The 18,661-nt window shown below is 43.1% G+C and overlaps 1 protein-coding gene across 6 annotated transcripts in view; it reads right to left on the reverse strand.

Moving 5' to 3' along the window:
* Positions 1–218: 218 nt before the first annotated feature.
* The window catches only part of cdc42bpab (CDC42 binding protein kinase alpha (DMPK-like) b), a 100,457-nt gene continuing 82,014 nt past the window's right edge, over positions 219–18,661 (reverse strand). For 4 of the 6 annotated variants that reach the window (XM_080791639.1, XM_080791643.1, XM_080791638.1 and 1 more), the window contains 12 exons: positions 17,925–18,144; positions 16,817–16,879; positions 16,247–16,500; positions 15,645–15,769; positions 14,583–14,797; positions 13,649–13,746; positions 12,965–13,049; positions 12,097–12,220; positions 11,301–11,418; positions 10,602–10,719; positions 10,048–10,205; positions 219–4,642 (listed from right to left, as the gene is read on the reverse strand). In XM_080791639.1, coding sequence (XP_080647765.1) covers positions 4,511–4,642; positions 10,048–10,205; positions 10,602–10,719; positions 11,301–11,418; positions 12,097–12,220; positions 12,965–13,049; positions 13,649–13,746; positions 14,583–14,797; positions 15,645–15,769; positions 16,247–16,500; positions 16,817–16,879; positions 17,925–18,144 — 1,710 coding nt within the window. In that variant the 3' untranslated portion in view covers positions 219–4,510. Of the gene's footprint in view, positions 4,643–8,488; positions 8,769–10,047; positions 10,206–10,601; positions 10,720–11,300; positions 11,419–12,096; positions 12,221–12,964; positions 13,050–13,648; positions 13,747–14,582; positions 14,798–15,644; positions 15,770–16,246; positions 16,501–16,816; positions 16,880–17,924; positions 18,145–18,661 lie in introns of those variants that run through there. The other 2 variants (XM_080791641.1, XM_080791640.1) reach the window with 1 other exon arrangement.

The following is an 18,661-nucleotide window of genomic DNA, read 5'->3' on the forward strand; positions in this document are numbered from 1 at the left end:
TTTCATTGGTCAATTATGTGGAAACATGGTAAAAATGTCAGTGTTCATTTAAAGCTTAGGAGTGTGGAAATGTAACTAACCAGGGGTCTATTTGGCTACATTTATATACTCTCAAGAGATACAGTACAGAAGTGTTTGCCATTGAATTAGACATTTAGACATGATAAACATTTAAACTTTTAAAGTTAAGTTTTCTGACGACACAAAAGACACTGAGCTCCATTTGTAACAGCCCTCCGCTTTATTGAAATACATGGGAGTCAGGTTAATATAATGAGTTGTCCACATAAGCGTGGCAGCCAGTTCCATACATTATTTTTTGTTGACCTTACACCTTAAATATTTTTTGTGCAAAAAAGAATCTACATCCCCTGTAGTGGGTTATCCTCAGTGAAACGCCCAAACCGTTCAAAAATGAGCCAGTCCAAGTAAAACAACAAACCGAAAAACAAAAAATGATTACATCTATAACATGCAAAACTGTACAAATTATTACAAAGCAATCCTAAAAAAAAAAGAAGTGTAATATGATATGAAAGCGCAAAATAATATTGACGGTAGTTTAGATAAGACCTCACTGAAATGCAAAGGCGTTTGATTTGTCGTAATGTTTTTCCTTTCCTTTTTTTTCCTTACATTTTCTTGTGGCACCAGCCTGCAACTCGGGTCAAACCACCTCTCACCTTCACCCCGACACTAGTTCATATTGGATTTCATAAAACACCCGTCTTTTATACTGTCTCAAACCCTGGTCAACATCTACAACACTACAGCTAAATTTATCTCCGCTTCCCTCCTCATCCCCTCTCCTCGCCAAGCCACAACACGCTCATTTTAAATCATCATTACGATGAATAAGTTCATTGGTTTTAGACGTTTCCTGAGTTTGTTTCCTCTCTCCTAAAGGTGGGATTTCATTTTTCCATTACAGTATAAAACACTTAGCCAAGCAAAACAACATGGCCAAGGTATTTCTCATCCTCACTTAATACACTCGACAGATGGAAGTCCAGCCAGCAGGTGTGGAAAAATGAGTTTACAAGCTTAAAAAAATAAAACCATTCATAAGAGGTGATTGTGTTAGGAATAAAACCAGCTTTGCAACTATGAATGGAATATATATCAATATATATCTCTATATATCAATATAAAAGTATATATAAACACTTGGAATGGGGCATCATGGGGCAACATAGGTTGCCATTCAGCAGGGGAATAACACTGCAGTGCAGCTTTTGGAAAGTTGTCATTATTTGGCATTTGGAATGAAACCCAAATTCCTTTCAAATCTGTTTCCCTTTCAAATGTCTGAAAACATCTGCCAGGTCTCCGAAAACCTCGAACCAGAATGTACCGTCTTAAATTAAGCAGGGAACAAACGGGAGGTTGGTACATTTTTGATCTCCAACACAGACAGAAAGAGAGGGTCCCTTTGTTTCAGCAGCACGAATCAACAACATACATCAAAATTATCTGCCAAAATACAAATACTCTTGTAGTGGTCATGTCAATTACCAAGTGCAGCAGTGATTTTGACACATCTAATGTGGAGCAGGCTCTTTCTCGCAACAACTGGAAACTCAAACGTGACATGTTCAGAATTCACTTGCCCCTACAAATGTTGAAAGCACGCTAAGAGCCCAATACCCCGGTGTGGTACCTCAATGCTATTTTACTTTCAAAACGACAGTGTTGACTGCCAAAAAGAACGGATTCTCAAATTTAAAAACAACCTTTGGCAGTCGACACCGTCTTACAACTCTAAAGCAGCCTTTACTTGAAGTGCATCATCAGGCAGAGGCATATCATATAGCTACATTCCCACTATTTGCCTATTATCACCTCTGAACATTTCAGACATTGCCACATGTATTAGAGCTCATGATAAATATGAACTCTTAAAGCCACAACATACTATAGTGTAGCATACCATAAAAACATCTTATATGGTAATGCCTTAATGAGGCATTCTTCAACACATCTGCTACTGATGTGTGTGTGTGTGTGTGTGTGTGTGTGTGTGTGTGTGTGTGTGTGTGTGTGTGTGTGTGTGTGTGTGTGTGTGTGTGATGATACTGAAAAGATGAGGCACCTTGAGGAACTGGCGTATCAATGTTAATGCAGACTTGTTTCACTGCCGTATAAGAAGCCCTTCAAAACAGAAAGCCCACGATGTACAGATGCAATGATTAGCATTGAGGTCACTGGATCTCTGGACAGAATTTCACACAGTGCTGCCTGCATCAGCACGAGGGAGAAAGAAAGAAAAAGAGGTCTACGAACCATGACCGAAACCAAAGTGCTGATCTTTTTGTAGCTTCACCGTTTTCAGCTTTGTACATTTAGTGTCATGTTTTTATATCCTAGTGCTGACTGGATGACCGGAGTCAATACCTCTTAAAACTGTAGTGTCTTTTTTCAGGAAATTCTTTAAAATATGCTAAGGCTGTCAGAAAGAAATTATAAAGTATGAAGACCAATCAAGTTTCTTTTCTTAATATATATTTTTGGTTACAAAACAAGTTCTCTCTCCAAAGTCTCGTCCACGTCGGAGGGACTGACCTATTGGCTTTCTGAGATCCGGAGGAGAACCACAGGGGAATTCAGGACACACACGGGAGCATTGATGGCGATATACAAAAGTCCCACAGGACCCCCATCCTCCCCACCTGGAAGTCAGGGGAGGGGGCAAGGCATTCACTGCATAAACACACTACTTGTGAACGTGTGTGTGTGTGTGTGTGTACAATACGCGTCCGTGTGTGCCGAGTATGTCAGCATATTGTGTACTGTACACGTGTAATTGGATCTGCGTGAAAGCACGATTGCTTTTAGATAAAAGCACGTTCACTCTACGCCGCCATTGGGCAGTATAGCGTTCACCAATATATGAGTTTCTTCACTCAAACACAAACCAAAGCGGGATAGAAGGGGGGGAAGAATGATAACACACGACAATGCGTGTCATACATATACAATAATAATATAATAATAAAAAAGACAAATCTAAAAGCAATCTGTAAAAAGGAAAACAGGAAAGTGGTTTAAAATGGCTTTTGTGTGAATACAACCCAAAAAACAAAAAAACTAAATCACTCTAACAAAAAGAAACAAATTTAAAGGAACGAGGACTTGTTTTTCCGTCTCTCATGTATTTTCTCTATAGTATTTTCCTTACCATATATTACTCTCTACTCTGAACTTATGTACATTATTGTGATGGAACTGGGGTGTCGTAGATAGGTTTGTCTGGTTGTACAGTGGTGAATTGTGTTGTTTTTTTTGTTTTCTTTTTTACAAAAATGAAAAGGTCTACGCCACATGGAGAAATGGTGCCAGAATGTTGGACGATGATGTCATTACACTGGCCCAATGAGGAGAGAGTAGCATAAAAGAAGCCATGATGTCATCATATTGAATGTTCCCTCAGCTTCTATGTGCATCTAAGTGGAAGATTCCCAAGCGACCAGAAGCCAGCAGGGTCAGCTAAAGTTATAAACAACCCTGCCCCTCGCGTTTGCTTATTATTGCTGCCTATAGCTTTTTGCTGATGGTAAACAAATTGTAAAGCCACTGCACTCTTTCATGATCAAAGAAAAAAGAGACATATTGTCTCCATTTTTTTGTGTCACAAATTCAATTTCCGCAGCTTCGACGTCTCCGACTAACATCCAAAAAAGAAAGCGGCACACGGAAGCAAAGGTGTTGTGGGATAAAAATCCACTCTCTCACGCAGGGCCACAAAGCGCCTCCCCTTTCCTTGTCTGAGATTGATAAATAAATTAAAACATTGTCCCCTAAAACCCAAAGGGTCCTATGTACAAATACAAAGCATTTTCGTTTAGTAATAATCCTCTTCTTTTTCGTTTTGTAGCATCTTGAGGTTTGGAGGGTCTCTTGAGTGTGTCAAATCATGGGAAATCATGGGGGCCTGTGATCAAAGTACTGTCAACGAAGCTCAGCGTTTTGCTTAATGTGGCTATTAGCAAATGAGCCCATCGAGTTGGGCAGCTGTTTGTACTAAGATTCATTTGTGTACTCTACGCCACTTTCTAATAAACACTTTGCGCACGTGCACACACACACACACACACACACACACACACACACACACACACACACACACACACACACACACACACGCTCTCTCTCAAGCATACCAACACACACCGCTCGCAAACACAGCCTGCACCCCAAGATTTGCCTGTAATTCTCAGAGATGACAGTGTCTTTTCCCTGTGCTCAGCCTCGTCTGGGAGCTGAGGTGGGCCAAATAGGACAAAAAGTTGGTTGGGCAAAAAAGCTTCAACTGAGACAAAACAGCATTTCTGAAAGGGACCAGTGGACAGTATGGGTGCAGTTCTCTGGGCAGTGGGAGGGGTTTGTCTTCTTTTTAGATAACATACGATAGGCTGAGCCCTAGGGGAAAAGGGGTTGGGGCTCAGGAGGGCAGAGTGGATGGGGATTGGAGTCCTGTGCTGTCAGTCTGTTAGTGAAGTGTGGCGGGGGCTCATGTGTCCCAGGTCATGCGGTCTGTGCTCTCCAGTGAGAGGGACTTGGTCTTGTGGGGGGAGGCCGGGCTAGGCGGGCTGCTGAAGGTGGAGCTGTTGGAGGCCGTGGAGTGGCGCGGAGAGTCCGAGTCCTGGAGGAGAGGACAGGAGAGAGGAGAGGACAGGACATGACAGGACAGGAGAGAATGGTGTTGAAACAGAGAAGGATGACAAGAGAGGGGTTTGTAGAAATGGAGAGGGATGTAAAATCAGTAGGCAAGAGAGAGAGAGGGCGGAAATAGCAGTGGACAGATAGGATGCAGTGGAGATTAAGGATGATAAAGATGATGAAGAGAGGGATAGGGATGGACAGAGGACAGAGGTTGGGCACATCAAGAGAGGGGGCGGAGGAGATGGAGAGAGAAATGGAGGGGGGGGGGGGGGGGGTTGATGGAGGAAACGAGAGTAAAACCGGAAGAGATGAACAGATAAAGTGATGTATAAACAGATGGGGAAGAAAATAGGGAGGGAGAATAAAAAAAGATAATTAGGTCAGTTAATAATATGCAACACTGATCCATAAGGTGCATTACTAAGTTTAGGAAACTAGGGTAGAATGTATTTGGCAAAGGTTATCACATCCAATGACACACTACGAGTACAATACACATAATGTGAATTGTATATGTGTATTACACATGGCACTTAACTGGAGATTAATCTTATCTTATTTGTACTAACAAACAACTCAGTTGGGCTCGCCTGGTCATCGCAAATCTCAAAGAGCTCTGTGCTATGCGCTGTATGTGTGTGTGTGGGTTTCTCCTTTCAACCAGAGTCAACAGTTGCTGCCATTCCTCATCACAGTATTTGACTGGCAGCTTGTGTATTGCAGCTTGTGTATTGCACTGTGCCCTAACAGTTCTGCCACATTCTACATCAGTCAATTGAGCAGCTCGATTGACCAGAACTGATTTGAAGAAGGAAAAACAAACACAGAGCAGGGGTGGTAAAAATGAGATGGCGTGGGTTGGGGCCGGGGGTGAGAGGTAAGGTTAATATGCACAGCAAAACAAGGCTTAACCTCTCGTCTCACCCCTCAACTTCTGGCTAAACTGGCACAAAGCATTACTGGACAATCATGGACTGCTATGTAAGCTACGCCAATTATGTAAAGTATGCCAAGTTTGCATGCCTACATATGCTTTTTTCTTTTCCAGTTCAGTGACGTTATACCATTTGCTTTATGTATGTGTCTCTTTACAGTTCAGTGATGCTTCCTTCCACTAGATCAGGGTTTGTGTAATTATCTCATCTTCATAGACAGCATTACCCTAATTACATTTGGCTTCAGGGTCCAAATGGAATGAGAGGTACTCTGTGTCTCGGGTACATTCAGAGAATCAAATCAAACTAATTAGCCAATCTCTTTTTATAATCTTAACTTTGATCGTTCAAAATCCTTAACTCAGATTTTATTGTATTATTTTAAGGGGTGGATTGTTGTTGTGTAGCTCAGACAAATTCCTTGGGACACAATGATATAAATACCATTCTTAAACACTTTAAAATGAACATTTTTAATTATATACTTGGCACTTTTAACATTATGGGGGGGAAATTTTGTATTGTAATTCTTCATCGTTTCCACTGTGGCTAGTGCAGCATATACAATACATTTAATAGTCTCTCAACTATTCAGACAACTATTCTACAATCTGTGAATGCTTTATAAAGTCTTTAAACTACTCTAGCTTCTGAAAGCCAAGAAAAGCAGCCGTGGTCCATTTGTCAAATATTAGAAACATATCTTCAAAAGATATTTTTAAAATGTCAATTTCTGCTAGGCTTACATAGTGTCGACTGATTGTATTGACAGTAGGACAAAATGGAAGTGGGGCGGGAGGCGGTCATCCACTGTAGTTTCTTAGCACTTTCAGCACGTCTGTTGCACAGACTGTATGACCTGAGACTAGTTTTTAATTTGAACCCATTAAGACTGGGAAAGCATCCGTTTCAATTAGCGATTTTCTTTTAACTCAAATCTTTGCTTCTGGGCATCCCAGGAGCAGCATATTTTGAGATGAGGGTTCATGGCCAAATAGATAGAAAAATGTTTGAGCACCACTTTTCAGAAAAATGTTTTAGAAGGATTTAGGTTTTAGAAGACATTTAATGGGTTGTCCAACTGTTCCATTTCTAGTGGGATATGTCTTCACCACAACTTTGACAAGTGCCTGTGGGTGATCATTCCACAATTTACCAAGAAACACAATTCAAAATGTCACAACGTCCCTTTAACAATCAATCGAGAGAGTGGACATGCATTTGAAGCAGGGTTAAGTCTCAGTTCTATTGGGAGCAGAACCCATCCAAACCATCACGTGGCAGTACATTTACTCCTAATAATATCTTATGGTCTGATTTCAATGGATACAGTAAACCTAGACTACGCAATGCACTTGTCATGTAAGCTGGCTGATTTTACAACATGAGTGAAAATACAGTATAGCAGCTATAACCTCTCACAGCACAGACCATAAAGTGCATACAGTATATGGGCATTTACCTATAGGGTTAATATAGATGGGTGATATCCCCACCAATAGATATGCGCTTAGGTGGCATACCCATTTTCTGAAACACACATGCATTTCCGGTTCAAATCTGCTGCTGAGCCAATCAAACAAACTGTTTGAAACTGAACTGGAACACCTTCTGGAAACCAGAGACTACAGTTACAGTATCCTAGCCTATTAGTTCCAATTGAAATTTGTATGGAATACCTATAGATACCTTGACCTAAGATAAACTGAATACCACCAACCTATATAAACCTATATAAAGATCTTATCTTATCTTATATTATTGTATATATCACATATATATATATATATATATATTATAAGAAGTCAACTGTAACATGGTGAACAAGTCTTTTTCCCTCAGCATTGTCTAATCGAACACTGTAACATTCCCAGTGTTAATTGGAAAGGTGTTAAAATGGAACCAAATGTATGGGTCCATTTGGTTACATTAGTGTAGTGTCAAGAGGGGGTGTAAGTGATATTTCTTGGTTAAAATAAGTGGTAATGTGTTGTCCAGCAACAGAGAGAAACTGAAGAACAACAGAGAGACCCCAGTGACTTAAGAAACACTGAAGCACTGATTGCTATCAGAATATAGAGTTCTAATCTTTTATTTTTCCGCCCACAAAAGAAAATGTATAAATATATATATTTAGCTTTTTACAAAAAAACATTTCACTTACATCCCTTTTAACACTGACAATTTTACTGTCCACAAATCATTGAACTGAATAAGGGAAATGCACAAGGATTCTCCCCAAACCATGTAACGGTGCCACAGCGCCATCTAGTGTACACTTTCCAATGGATCCCACCAATAATGCAGGAGATATTATTTGGTGACATTTCATGAATAACGGCGCAAACAACGTCACTTCATACCAAGGAGGAGAATCCTGTGCAGAAGCAACTATTTCATTACCAATAGATCCATAGCCTTAATGTCCTATTGTAGATGTGCTCAGAATTGACATGAACAGCATTTTGTTTTCATGGTTCAGGAACATGAGCAGGCCACCAGGGGGCAGTATGGAAGCAGACATGCTGGGGGCAGTGGGTAAACAAAGTACAAGTAGGTAGAATGGCTGAGTGGCAGTGTAGCACCATTCATTCCAACGGCCGTAACACGAACCCAAGCCAATGAGGCGAGACGGGCTGGGTGACACAGACAGGCCATGTCTGGGCCACAGAGATGGAGAGCGACCCATGGTCCAGGCTCAACATGGAGGACAGGCTGGTGACAAGTAGCCATTTGATGCCGCTTACAAATGGCAAATGGCATAATTTGAAATGATGTGGGAAGTGAGGCGTGGGGGAGGGGAGGGGCGTGGCGGGGTGGGGTGGTGCCGGCCGGTGTCAAAATTCGCAAACTGTGATCGCGTGGGTGCGTTTATCTGCGTGTGTGTGTGTGTTAAGTGTTTTAAACATACATCATGCTGCTCTAGTAGTGTCTGCATGTGAATATGTGTGCCATTGATGATATGCTGCACCTGTGAGTGACGCCTGCTGTGTGCGCGCGCACATGTTCAAAACGCACAGTCGGTGCTCCCACCAGAAGGCTGGTGAGGTGATTCAGTCAGTGCGAGGCTGTTTGCGATGGTTGTTTTGACATTACCTTCATCTTACTAAGCAGGGTCCTTAATGCCCTTTTCAGATCGGGGGTCTTCTCCGATGGTGAAACCGCCTGCCACTGCAGAGGAGAAGTCAAGACTCAACGCCCAGCCCACAGACAACATGCCGGGGTGGGAGAGGGCATGGCAGGGCGAGGCGAGGTGGAGGAGGGCAGAGGGCTGGGTGGAGGGGTGGGGCGATAAATGGGGCAAAATGGGGCGCAATGGAGAAACCAGGAACCAGGCATGGCAGGGCTACGGGGATGCTGGGGGGGAGCCACAGGAGAAATGGAGTGCAATTCCAGAAGCCAGTTGAGGATGCGTGGGTGGACCACCAACACCACCCTAAAGGTCCCAGGTGTTTTCATTCTGCTATTAAATATACTCCACAACCTTAGATTATATACTGGAAACTATTATTATTATTAGGTGGCAATGAAGCTAGACAATATTACAAAGTTATAGAAAATTAACTAAGACATGGGGCAAACAAAAAACAATAAATAACATTATAAATTGTCTTTTATAAAACTTTAATTGTTGTGTGTTACCGTCACCACCGACCAAATGGTAGGGTCTAATCATTATATTGTATTAATTCGCACAGTTAAGTAAAACGTTAAAAAGTAGGACGATTACACTGGTCCAGTGCATGAAAAATCTTCTGTGATTTAAGGCAATAGCTACCCATCTAAACTCCTTGGCTCTGCTTCCCAAAGGCTCGGAAACCAGAGCCACTGCCGGGATGAAGGCAAAGATCTTAGCTGGCCGAGCTATGTAGCGCTGCTATTGAGATGTGACATCACAGGGAGGCTAACCAATCAGTGAGAGGGGTTGGGATGAGGTGAGAGGCCTGCACGCAGGGGTTAGGATGTACACAGTATGTGGCAGATGGGACACAAGGCAACAATCTGATACGTCTCTGTCAATTACCTGACAGACTAATGCACAAAGTCTACATGGCTAGGAAACCTGTTACTAAGCAGCAAAAGCATTTTAGGGAATCATCGGGCCAATCTACAGTGGTTGTTGGGAAGATGAGGAACATTTGCAGCCGGACAGACCATCAACTCAACTCAAATAGTGAAAAAAACACACAAAAAACCCAGCCATCATATGCTATTAGCACTTCTACTGCAGTACTATATTGTATAAAGTATCGTAGAGATCAATGGAACACATTATTACTTTCAGGGGTTTGGTTCATACTAGGGCTATCTCGTGCCATTGTGTGCACCCATTTGTACATAGAATAACACTATTCGACACTATGGTACACAATTCCTGCTGGAGGCAGCTATTCATAAAGCGTTAATGCAATCTCGGTACAGGAAAGGGATTCACATAATAATCACTCACCTCTCTGTCGAACTGGGAGAGGGGCGCGTCGCCACAATCCATGCCCCCTCCGGAGGACAACGAGCTCTCGGAGGGAGAGGTCATTGTCTGGCGCTTGGACCCGTAGCTCCCCCCCGACAGCTCCCTGCGCAACGCACTGCCGTTCTGGGAAGACGAACCTGGAGACAGAGAGAGAGAGAGAGACAGAAAAACAGACAGAGAAGTTACCAGGAAGAAGGGAAAACGGAAGGAGATATGGAGAGTAAGAATGGCAATGTCTTTGAATGTGATGCTGTACTTTGTGTTTTTTAGAACACAAAGTACAGCATCTACGGATATTTAACTAGCCTCTAACTCTCTGTAACTGGTTATCCAATGAGAAATGGGTTCAAAGAAATACCCCACATATTTTCTTCTAGACACTGTGGTCAGCACTCGGTAGGTTATTTTCCCCACAGTGCACAGTTATGTTGCTTCATATTATGTTGGCTCCACATGATTAAATTAAGTTCATGGCACAGTGACTTTAACTGAACGCTACTGAGGAAGGCTTTGTGGTGAAATAAAATACTTACGTATGCCCAGTCCACTACTAGCGCTCATGGACCGGCCTGGTTCACCCCGGTTCTTGGTGATGGAGGGGATGCTGACTGAACCGCTGAAGCCTGCGCGGCTCTCCTGAACACGTACGTTCTGGATTAGATGCATTCAGAAGGGCACACGTACACACAGTGCAGTGCAGGGAAGAGGAGTGGAGAGTGAGGGGAGAGGATTATGAGGGTTTGTCGCCACACTCCAAGTGAAATATGAAGTGGGTGGGTACGTGCAGTGTAAACGGACAAATAGGAATCATCGAAAGAACACAATGCAATATTGGACCTTGAGAAAGATCTGTGAATGGATGGAGGAAAATAAAATGTACACCAGTCTCATTGGGTAAAATAAATCGGGGTGGAAATTGAAGTAGCCGTCTTTCTGTGTGGATTCCATTGTCTGCATGCACCAACTCACAGGGCAAGCAGACATACTGTACCTTCACTCACACACACACAGCGTGCATTTAAGCCCAGTTGTATAACATGGTCAGTTCTATGGGAATTGTTTGTTGTGGGAATTATGTGTGTGCTTTGCACCACTCTCCTACAATGTACAGGGGTTACGTATGCTGTGTGTCTATTTGCAGTGTTTGAGAGAAAGAGAGAAAGAGTGAGTGAGTGAGTGAGTGCGTGAGTTCGTGCGTGCGTGCGTGCGTGCGTGGTTGGCAGTTCTCCTACCATTGGCAGGTCTTTGAGGATCTGGATGCCATCTCCTGGTCCCATGTGGGCCACATGGTTAAAGTTGGTGGGGTTGGAAATCAGCTTGTTCCTCATTTCTGGGTCACGCAGCATCTCTCTGAAATGAACACACACACGTTTTATACTTTGCAGTATAATGGTGTCGTGTGACAATAATAGCCAATTTACAAGCTCATAAAGTGTTGCATCAGAAGACGTTGCGACCTTGTAGATCAACTATTTTCACAATATATGACATGCCCAAAATAGGGCTGCCAGGTTGAAAGTGGGGAAGCACTCGCGCAGAGTCCTGCATAGATGCTCATAGAAAAGTGTGAGTATACAGCCACAATACACAACACACACACAGGCACGCACGCACAAAGGGCCTGGTGCACCAGTGCATAGCAGAGAGGGGGAGACTGAAGGAACATGATAACAGTGGCTCAGGACTCAGGAGGTGGAGCGGCCGTTGTGGAATCCAAAGGTTCCAGACTCCTCCTGGCTGCCTGGCTAAGTGTCCTTGAGCAAGGCACTGAAGCCCTAACTGCTCCCAATGAGCAGGTTGGTGCATTGCATGGTTTCCTCCGCCATCGGTGTGTCAATGGGCGAATGTGAAATACATTGTAAAGCACTTTGGAGAAAAGCGCTAAGTGCATTTAAGTGCCTGCAGAAATATTTTAAAAACACAAATCTTGTATGGGGAGTCGCGCGGCCAAATACTATTCATATTAATTTGAGGGTCCTGGACATGAAAGGTTTGAGAAGCACAGCTGCAGTAGAGTGGGTCGCCCACCTCCTCTGCTGGAGTCGCTCTTCCTCTGGCACCCTGAAGGAGAAGCGTCTCTTGTTGTTCATGCTGCGCACCATCTGCTTCCTGCTGTTGTCCGACGTCTCCGGCACAACCAGCTCGTCGCCCTCTGGAAAGTTAGCATAGTGGGACAGAAAGTGTGCATAAATTACACAAACCGATGTGAAATTGTTGCATTATTATTTATCTACCATTTCTTATTCGTTTTTTTTATTTCATCTATTGTTGCCTCATTCTATTGTGTATACTTAACTCTTTTGACCTGTTTATATGCTTCAACGTGAATGTGTGTACTTTTAACTAAGTATGCACCCCCTTTTTATTTATTGCTAATGGTACAAGATACCAGGGTTGTGGCTCTTTCGGAGCGGGAAGTTGGAGGGGTAAAATACTCAGGGTGTGTGTTTGTTTGTTTGTTTGTATGTATGTATGTTTTTTTCTTTCTATTTGACTGATTTGAAACATGTTTATCTGTGACACAGATTCTCGTCTAACTAAGCAAAATACGTTTACTGGAGAGATTTCTTTCAGCCCAAATTGTATGGTCGAAACATTGCTGCACCCGTCCTGTGATGTACCGACACATCTTGCTACAGTCAAATAGTGTTGTTTCCTTCATTTTAAACTGTTACATATCCTGTCCTGCAACAGCAGCAACTGGGTGTGCACAACATTCTTTGTTGAACCAGTTATCTTGTGTAATTACAGGCATTTCAATTCTTCAAAGTGAATGTTACTGAAAATGATGCACCTTGTAGTCGAGTCTGGAGAGACTTTGTGAGAGAAATATGTATGTGTATTAACCATTTTAAGCATTTCTCCTTCATTAGAGAATGTGGGTGCAAGTTCTTACCAGCCATCTTGTTTCTAAAATAAATGAGTCGGACAGTCTCCAGCCCTAGCAGGTTCAGAGAGCCATCGATGTTCAGAGGCCGCACCTACCGGGGAGGAAAGACATGTCAAAAAAATGATCTTATACACTGTATTTGCCTTTGAGGAATTCACACTCTAAATCTGCATCTTATCCCTGCATCTTGTCTCTGAACAATATTTACTAGGCAGGGTTAACTAGGTCATGAGTAGTTTATTGTGGCAGAGCAGTGTCAGTTTGTATTCCTTTACGTCCACCAGGGAGTGCCAAAGATAGCCTGACAAAGTCTTGAACACTAGATTGTCTCAACAAAACTATGTAGCTACTAGTGGACGTTTTGCATCCTATAGAAACATAATTTAAAGGCACAGATTCTTTAACCCGAGTCCTATCGTTCGAGTTGTGAGGAGATGTGATATATTATATGACAACCAGCCTGCATACAATCACTGGCTTTATGCAGGTGAAGATATTTGGTGTAGAAAGAAAAAAAGGTGGGAGGCAGACCCGCTGGCAGACTTCGGTCAACTAATTATATAGGTTTTAAGTGGTTAAACACTTAAAAACTCAACTCAAAGCATACGATACCACATAATGAACCGCTCAGCCTTTGTAAGTATTCCTGTATTTGTGACAAAGCTTGGGTGAGCCTGTCGAGAGACGGACCTTCTTTAGAGGAATGGTCTGGATCCACTCCATTGTGTTGACGTCGAACACATCCACCGCGTTCTCACTGTACACCGACAGGTAGGGGGCGTTGTAGCCTGGAGGGAGAACAGTGCACGTCAGCAGATTGTCATATCAGCTACAATGTGCTTTTGGTTGGTCTTTAAACGTTACACACGGTTACACAACCAAAACATCACATATCACTGACATTTTGTAGCCTGTAATCTAGACAGATTCGCTATGTTTGTCTTTTTTCCACTGTGAGTAAAAAAGAAAAAGAAAAAAAAAAAAACAGGCTAGACAATTTGACAGCTTTTGATCACATGACCTTTCATGTTACGCAAGTCCTACATTTAAATGACCAACAAAAACTATCCAAATCTAGGGCCAACAACCCTGCCATGCTACTGTTTTGGGGATGACTTGATGACCAAGCTCCTTACACAGTAAAACGCTCATTACTAACCCATTTATACCTGTTGCACTTGCAACCTATATGTCTTTATACATTTCAATCCGGAAAGCATCTGTGTCATTTCATGTTTCCATCTGCTACAGTGGCTGAGAAATAGTTTATTTCGTGAACATCTAATGTTTCTGTAATGTTTTCCAGGCGTTTCGGCCTCAGGTCTAAATGGGTATCCGTTTGTAACTCAGAGTGCACAAAATTTAAAATGTGACTGCTTAATACATTAGAACTGGGAAAGCATCTGTGTCATGTTAGATTTTCCCGTTGGGCATTCAAAAATAGCAGATATACAATTTGTGCCGCACTGTGAGCAGCTTGTACGTCTGCTATTATTGAACATTTATGAATAATTCTTGAAACCAAGTGTCTTAATGTGTTACAGTACGTGGCTTTGTAACAGCGTGTACATAAAAACAGGGGGTGGAGGAGGATTCAGAGAGTGAGAAGGTTTTTTTAACTCACAGGCAGCGACGGGCATGGCCGGCCACATGAGCTCCTGCTGCCGCGACCGGCGTCCCTGGGAGTCCACGTAAACCCCGATGGCACTGAAGCACAGCAGCAGCTCCTTGCTGGAGATCTCCACGGCACAGAGGGCGTCCAGGCCCTGCTGGGAGATGAAGGCCAGGGTGTGGTCCTCGTGGTGGAGCAGGTGGACCGGGGACACGTCTCCGTGGACACTGTGGACGGACGTTCGTCGGGAGTTAGAATGGGCTCTGCGCACACAGAATGGCTCGTCCTACTTCCGGGCCGCTTCCCTACTTCACAGGTGTTACCGATGATACTAATTAAGGCTCTGTTCTATTTAGTGTGCAGTGGTTCTCAAACTATTTAATTTCCCTTACGGGTCCATTTGTACACTCTCAGAGTCACAGATCCGTACAGGGTCATTTGGAAACAACTCAAGGACACTTTGAGATCAGCTGGTGTAGCAGAGTGTTTCCAGTGAGCCAACATGCATGATAGCAGCACCCCGACTTCTGTTTGACCAGAATGGAACAGAGACTTCATTAGTATAATCGGTAACACCTGTCAAGGAAGTAGGGAAAGGAATATATATTTATTAGCTAAGTTTTTTTACTCAAATCTTTGCTTCTGGGAGACCCTAGAAAAAAACATTTTGAGGTGGGGGCCCGGGCCAAATACATCATTTTGGTGATCCTTGACATGAAGGTTTGAGCGATTTCTCTTTGTAAACGCATCGTCAATTGCGTTGAAATTCAGTGCCACATTTGTATTCTTCGGAAATCCGTTAGAATACTCTATGAAAGTCTAGTCTATGGACAGAAGTCGTCAACCTTATGTTCAAGTTCATGCGGCTGGATGTTTCCGAAAACAGTATAATTGTGGCCCCCCAATATGAGCTGTTCTCGCTATACATCCAATGATCCAAACCTAAGGGTGCACTGGTTAAAATCCCTGCATGTACTGCCTGTGGGTTAAGTTGTGCTATTTATTTTTTATGTTGTTGTACCGTATATATGGACCTGAGTCTGCTAATAAAGTTTGAATTGAGTTGAATTGAACCTGTAGCGGGTGAAGCCAGCCTGATAGCCCACGTAGAGGCGCTCGCTGAGCAGACCCATCCACTGGACCTGGCCCGGGGCCTGGAGCTCTCGCAGCCGGCGGTGGCGCTGCTTGCTCTTGTTCACCTGGAGAAGAGAGGGACGAGGTGAGGGGATGTTAGAACGTCATATTATGCTGTACAATTGTCACATTGTCCATTAGCTTGTACAGTGCAGCTACTGTATGTGCGAGACAGTTACACAAAGCTAGACTACATCTCAAATCCAAATATTGTACTTTTATTCCACTACATTTATTTTAAAACTAGTTACCGTACTTTGTAGGTTTAGATTATTAGGCCTACAAAAAAAACATAACCACTTCAGCCCTATATACATTTTAGCCATTTGATTTGCTATTTTCAAAAAAAAATTATATACATTTGAAAACCTGAACTGAGACATTCTGCACAATGAGTACTTTTACTTTTGGTACTTTAAGTACACTTTTATGCCAATACTTTAGTAATTTTACTCAAGTACATTTTGAATTCCAGACTTTTACATTGCACTATTGATAGTACAAAAGCTAAACATTTGAGTACTGTGTCCACCACTGCTCACCTCGTAGCATATGATCTGCCTCTTCATGGCCACACAGAGGCAGGTTAGCGAGCTGTTGCGGACCGGCCCGGACACGATGGCCGTGCAGCCCTTGGTCTCCGCCAGCTTGAAGGAGTCCGTCTCGCGGCCGTCCAGCGCCTGCGTGGGGAAGAGGCGCACGTGGCGGTTCCTGCCGGAGATGACCGCCAGCAGCTGCTCCTGAAGGATCAGGTCTATCTGGTGCACCTTCTTATTGTCCCCCACCCGGATGATCTCTGTGGGGCAGTGGGGACAGGATGGGGGAGGGAGGGGGAAGGATAAGGGTGGGGGATATGGGTAGAAGGGTTGAATATGAGGGTTAAAATGAAGACAGGAGTGGGGTTGTGAGAGGAGAGGGTGTCACCATTAACCACTTCAACTTCCAACTCTTCCCTATTTTGGGCATGTTGTCATAGGCAAAAAGAAATGGGCAAATTGCCAAAGAACGTAAAACATGGTTAAAAAACCACGACAACACCACTCAAACTTATGAAAGAAAACATAGACGTAGGAAGCGAGGAAGAGTAGACGAAGCCGCCAAGCAGGTCTTACCATCTTTGGTGACATGGATGACATAGAGGCCTTCTTCGTTGCCCAGGGCGACACGCTCATGATCTGAAAGCAGAAGAGACGTTGAGACGAATCTGGTTCAGTGCCAGACAGGAGACAGAAAAGGACATTCTGTACAGTAAAGTCCATCTAATTAGCAGCGTTTGGAATTTTCATAACATGATAGATGGTGAACTGCTATAACTAGCCTGAAGGGGATTCTCTCTTCACAATGTAATTGCTCACTCACCGGGAATCATGAATTCAATAATAATGACATATGCAATAGGTTTGACATTTAGCTGCATTCTAAAACAATGCCCCATTCGGCTCAACTTAACGGGGAACAATGGATTTATGAGCTACTGACTGCCCATGGATACATGGGAGGTACGTGAGGTATGAACAATAACCTACTTTCTGTAGCTCAATTTAAGCAATAACATATTTTCTTATATCAGCAAAATAATATCACACCTATCTTTGCATGTTTTTGTGTGTACTGAATCGATTATACTTTAAACTGTTAAATGTGTTAAATTAATTTGGTATAATTTGTAGTTTGTACAATGTAATAAAAAATCTAAACTGCACTCTGCAATCCATCAGATTTGTGTCCCACCCAGGGTTCGAACCTGGGTCTCCCAACAAGTGTCTAAAAATGTAGCCAAGTTAAGAAAAAAAAACATTTTCCCCCTCCATGCTTTGAGCTGCATGCAATATGGACGCTAGAGTTCATGTGATCAACGTACTCCACCACACAAGTCAGTTACAATAATGTCTTATTCACGAATAAATAGTCTCCGTCGAGTGGAAACCTCATATTGTATGTATGGAAACCTCATACTGTATGTATGGAAACCTCATACTGTATGTCCAAAACTGTTACTTTTCAGGATTCAAATTGAAAAGCATCAAAAGACGCACATCTACAAGCTCAAAGCACGTCGCTTCACGCCACAGTTTGAGCTTGTAAATCTGCTACTCTTGAGTGACGCTGTAGTATGATCAAGTATGGGGGGGGGGGGGGGGGAAGAAACGTTTCAGTGCCCACCTATGATAGCAGCAGACTGTGTGGTCTTGATAAGTGTCAGTGTGTGGTCGTACCCACCTATGATAGCAGCAGACTGTGTGGTCTTGATGAGGGGCAGTGTGTGGTCGTACGCCTCCTTGGGGACGTAGACGAAGCGCTCCTTCAGCTTGTTCTTCTTCAGGATGCGGTGGAGCTCGTTGAGCAGCCCCACCCACTTGTTCCTCTCCTGGTCGCTGTCGGCCAGGATGAGGATGGAGGGCTTGTGGCTGGTGGAGCAGGACAGCTGAGACGCTGTCACCTGGGAGGACAAAGTGAATGTGAGTCGTTGTAGTGTCCATTTAAAACAGGGATACTCGTCCTGTGGGCCACAAGGGTATTGCAGATGGGCCTCCAAATAATTGCCAAACGCTAGGCTACGATTTTTTAAACCTGTGGACGATATTACAAATTCCTTATAAATCAGTAGTTCTCACACAAAAATGTTCAAAAATAGCAGATGTACAAGATCGCAGTGTGGCATGAAATGACTCGCTGTGAGCAAAGATGCTTTCCCGGTTTTAATGGGTTATTATTATTATTTAACAATGATACAAAATTACGTGGTAATTTTTCTTTAATGCTGATAAATAGCAACTTTGTGCCATCGATCCAAGCAATCGATTGATTGATCATTTAAATAAACAGGCTCTGCAAATGCACGTAGTCCATCTGACCAGCCTATCACAGCCGATATGCTGGCAACATTTTCAAGAGGGCCCTGAATCCCCCTTATCCAGAAAAGGTTATTTCCTCGTCTGGCCTGTAAGGTAGTAATC

The sequence above is a fragment of the Protomyctophum bolini genome, assembly GCF_963924005.1.
Source record: "Protomyctophum bolini genome assembly, chromosome: 19".
Classification (NCBI taxonomy): Eukaryota; Metazoa; Chordata; class Actinopteri; order Myctophiformes; family Myctophidae; genus Protomyctophum; species Protomyctophum bolini.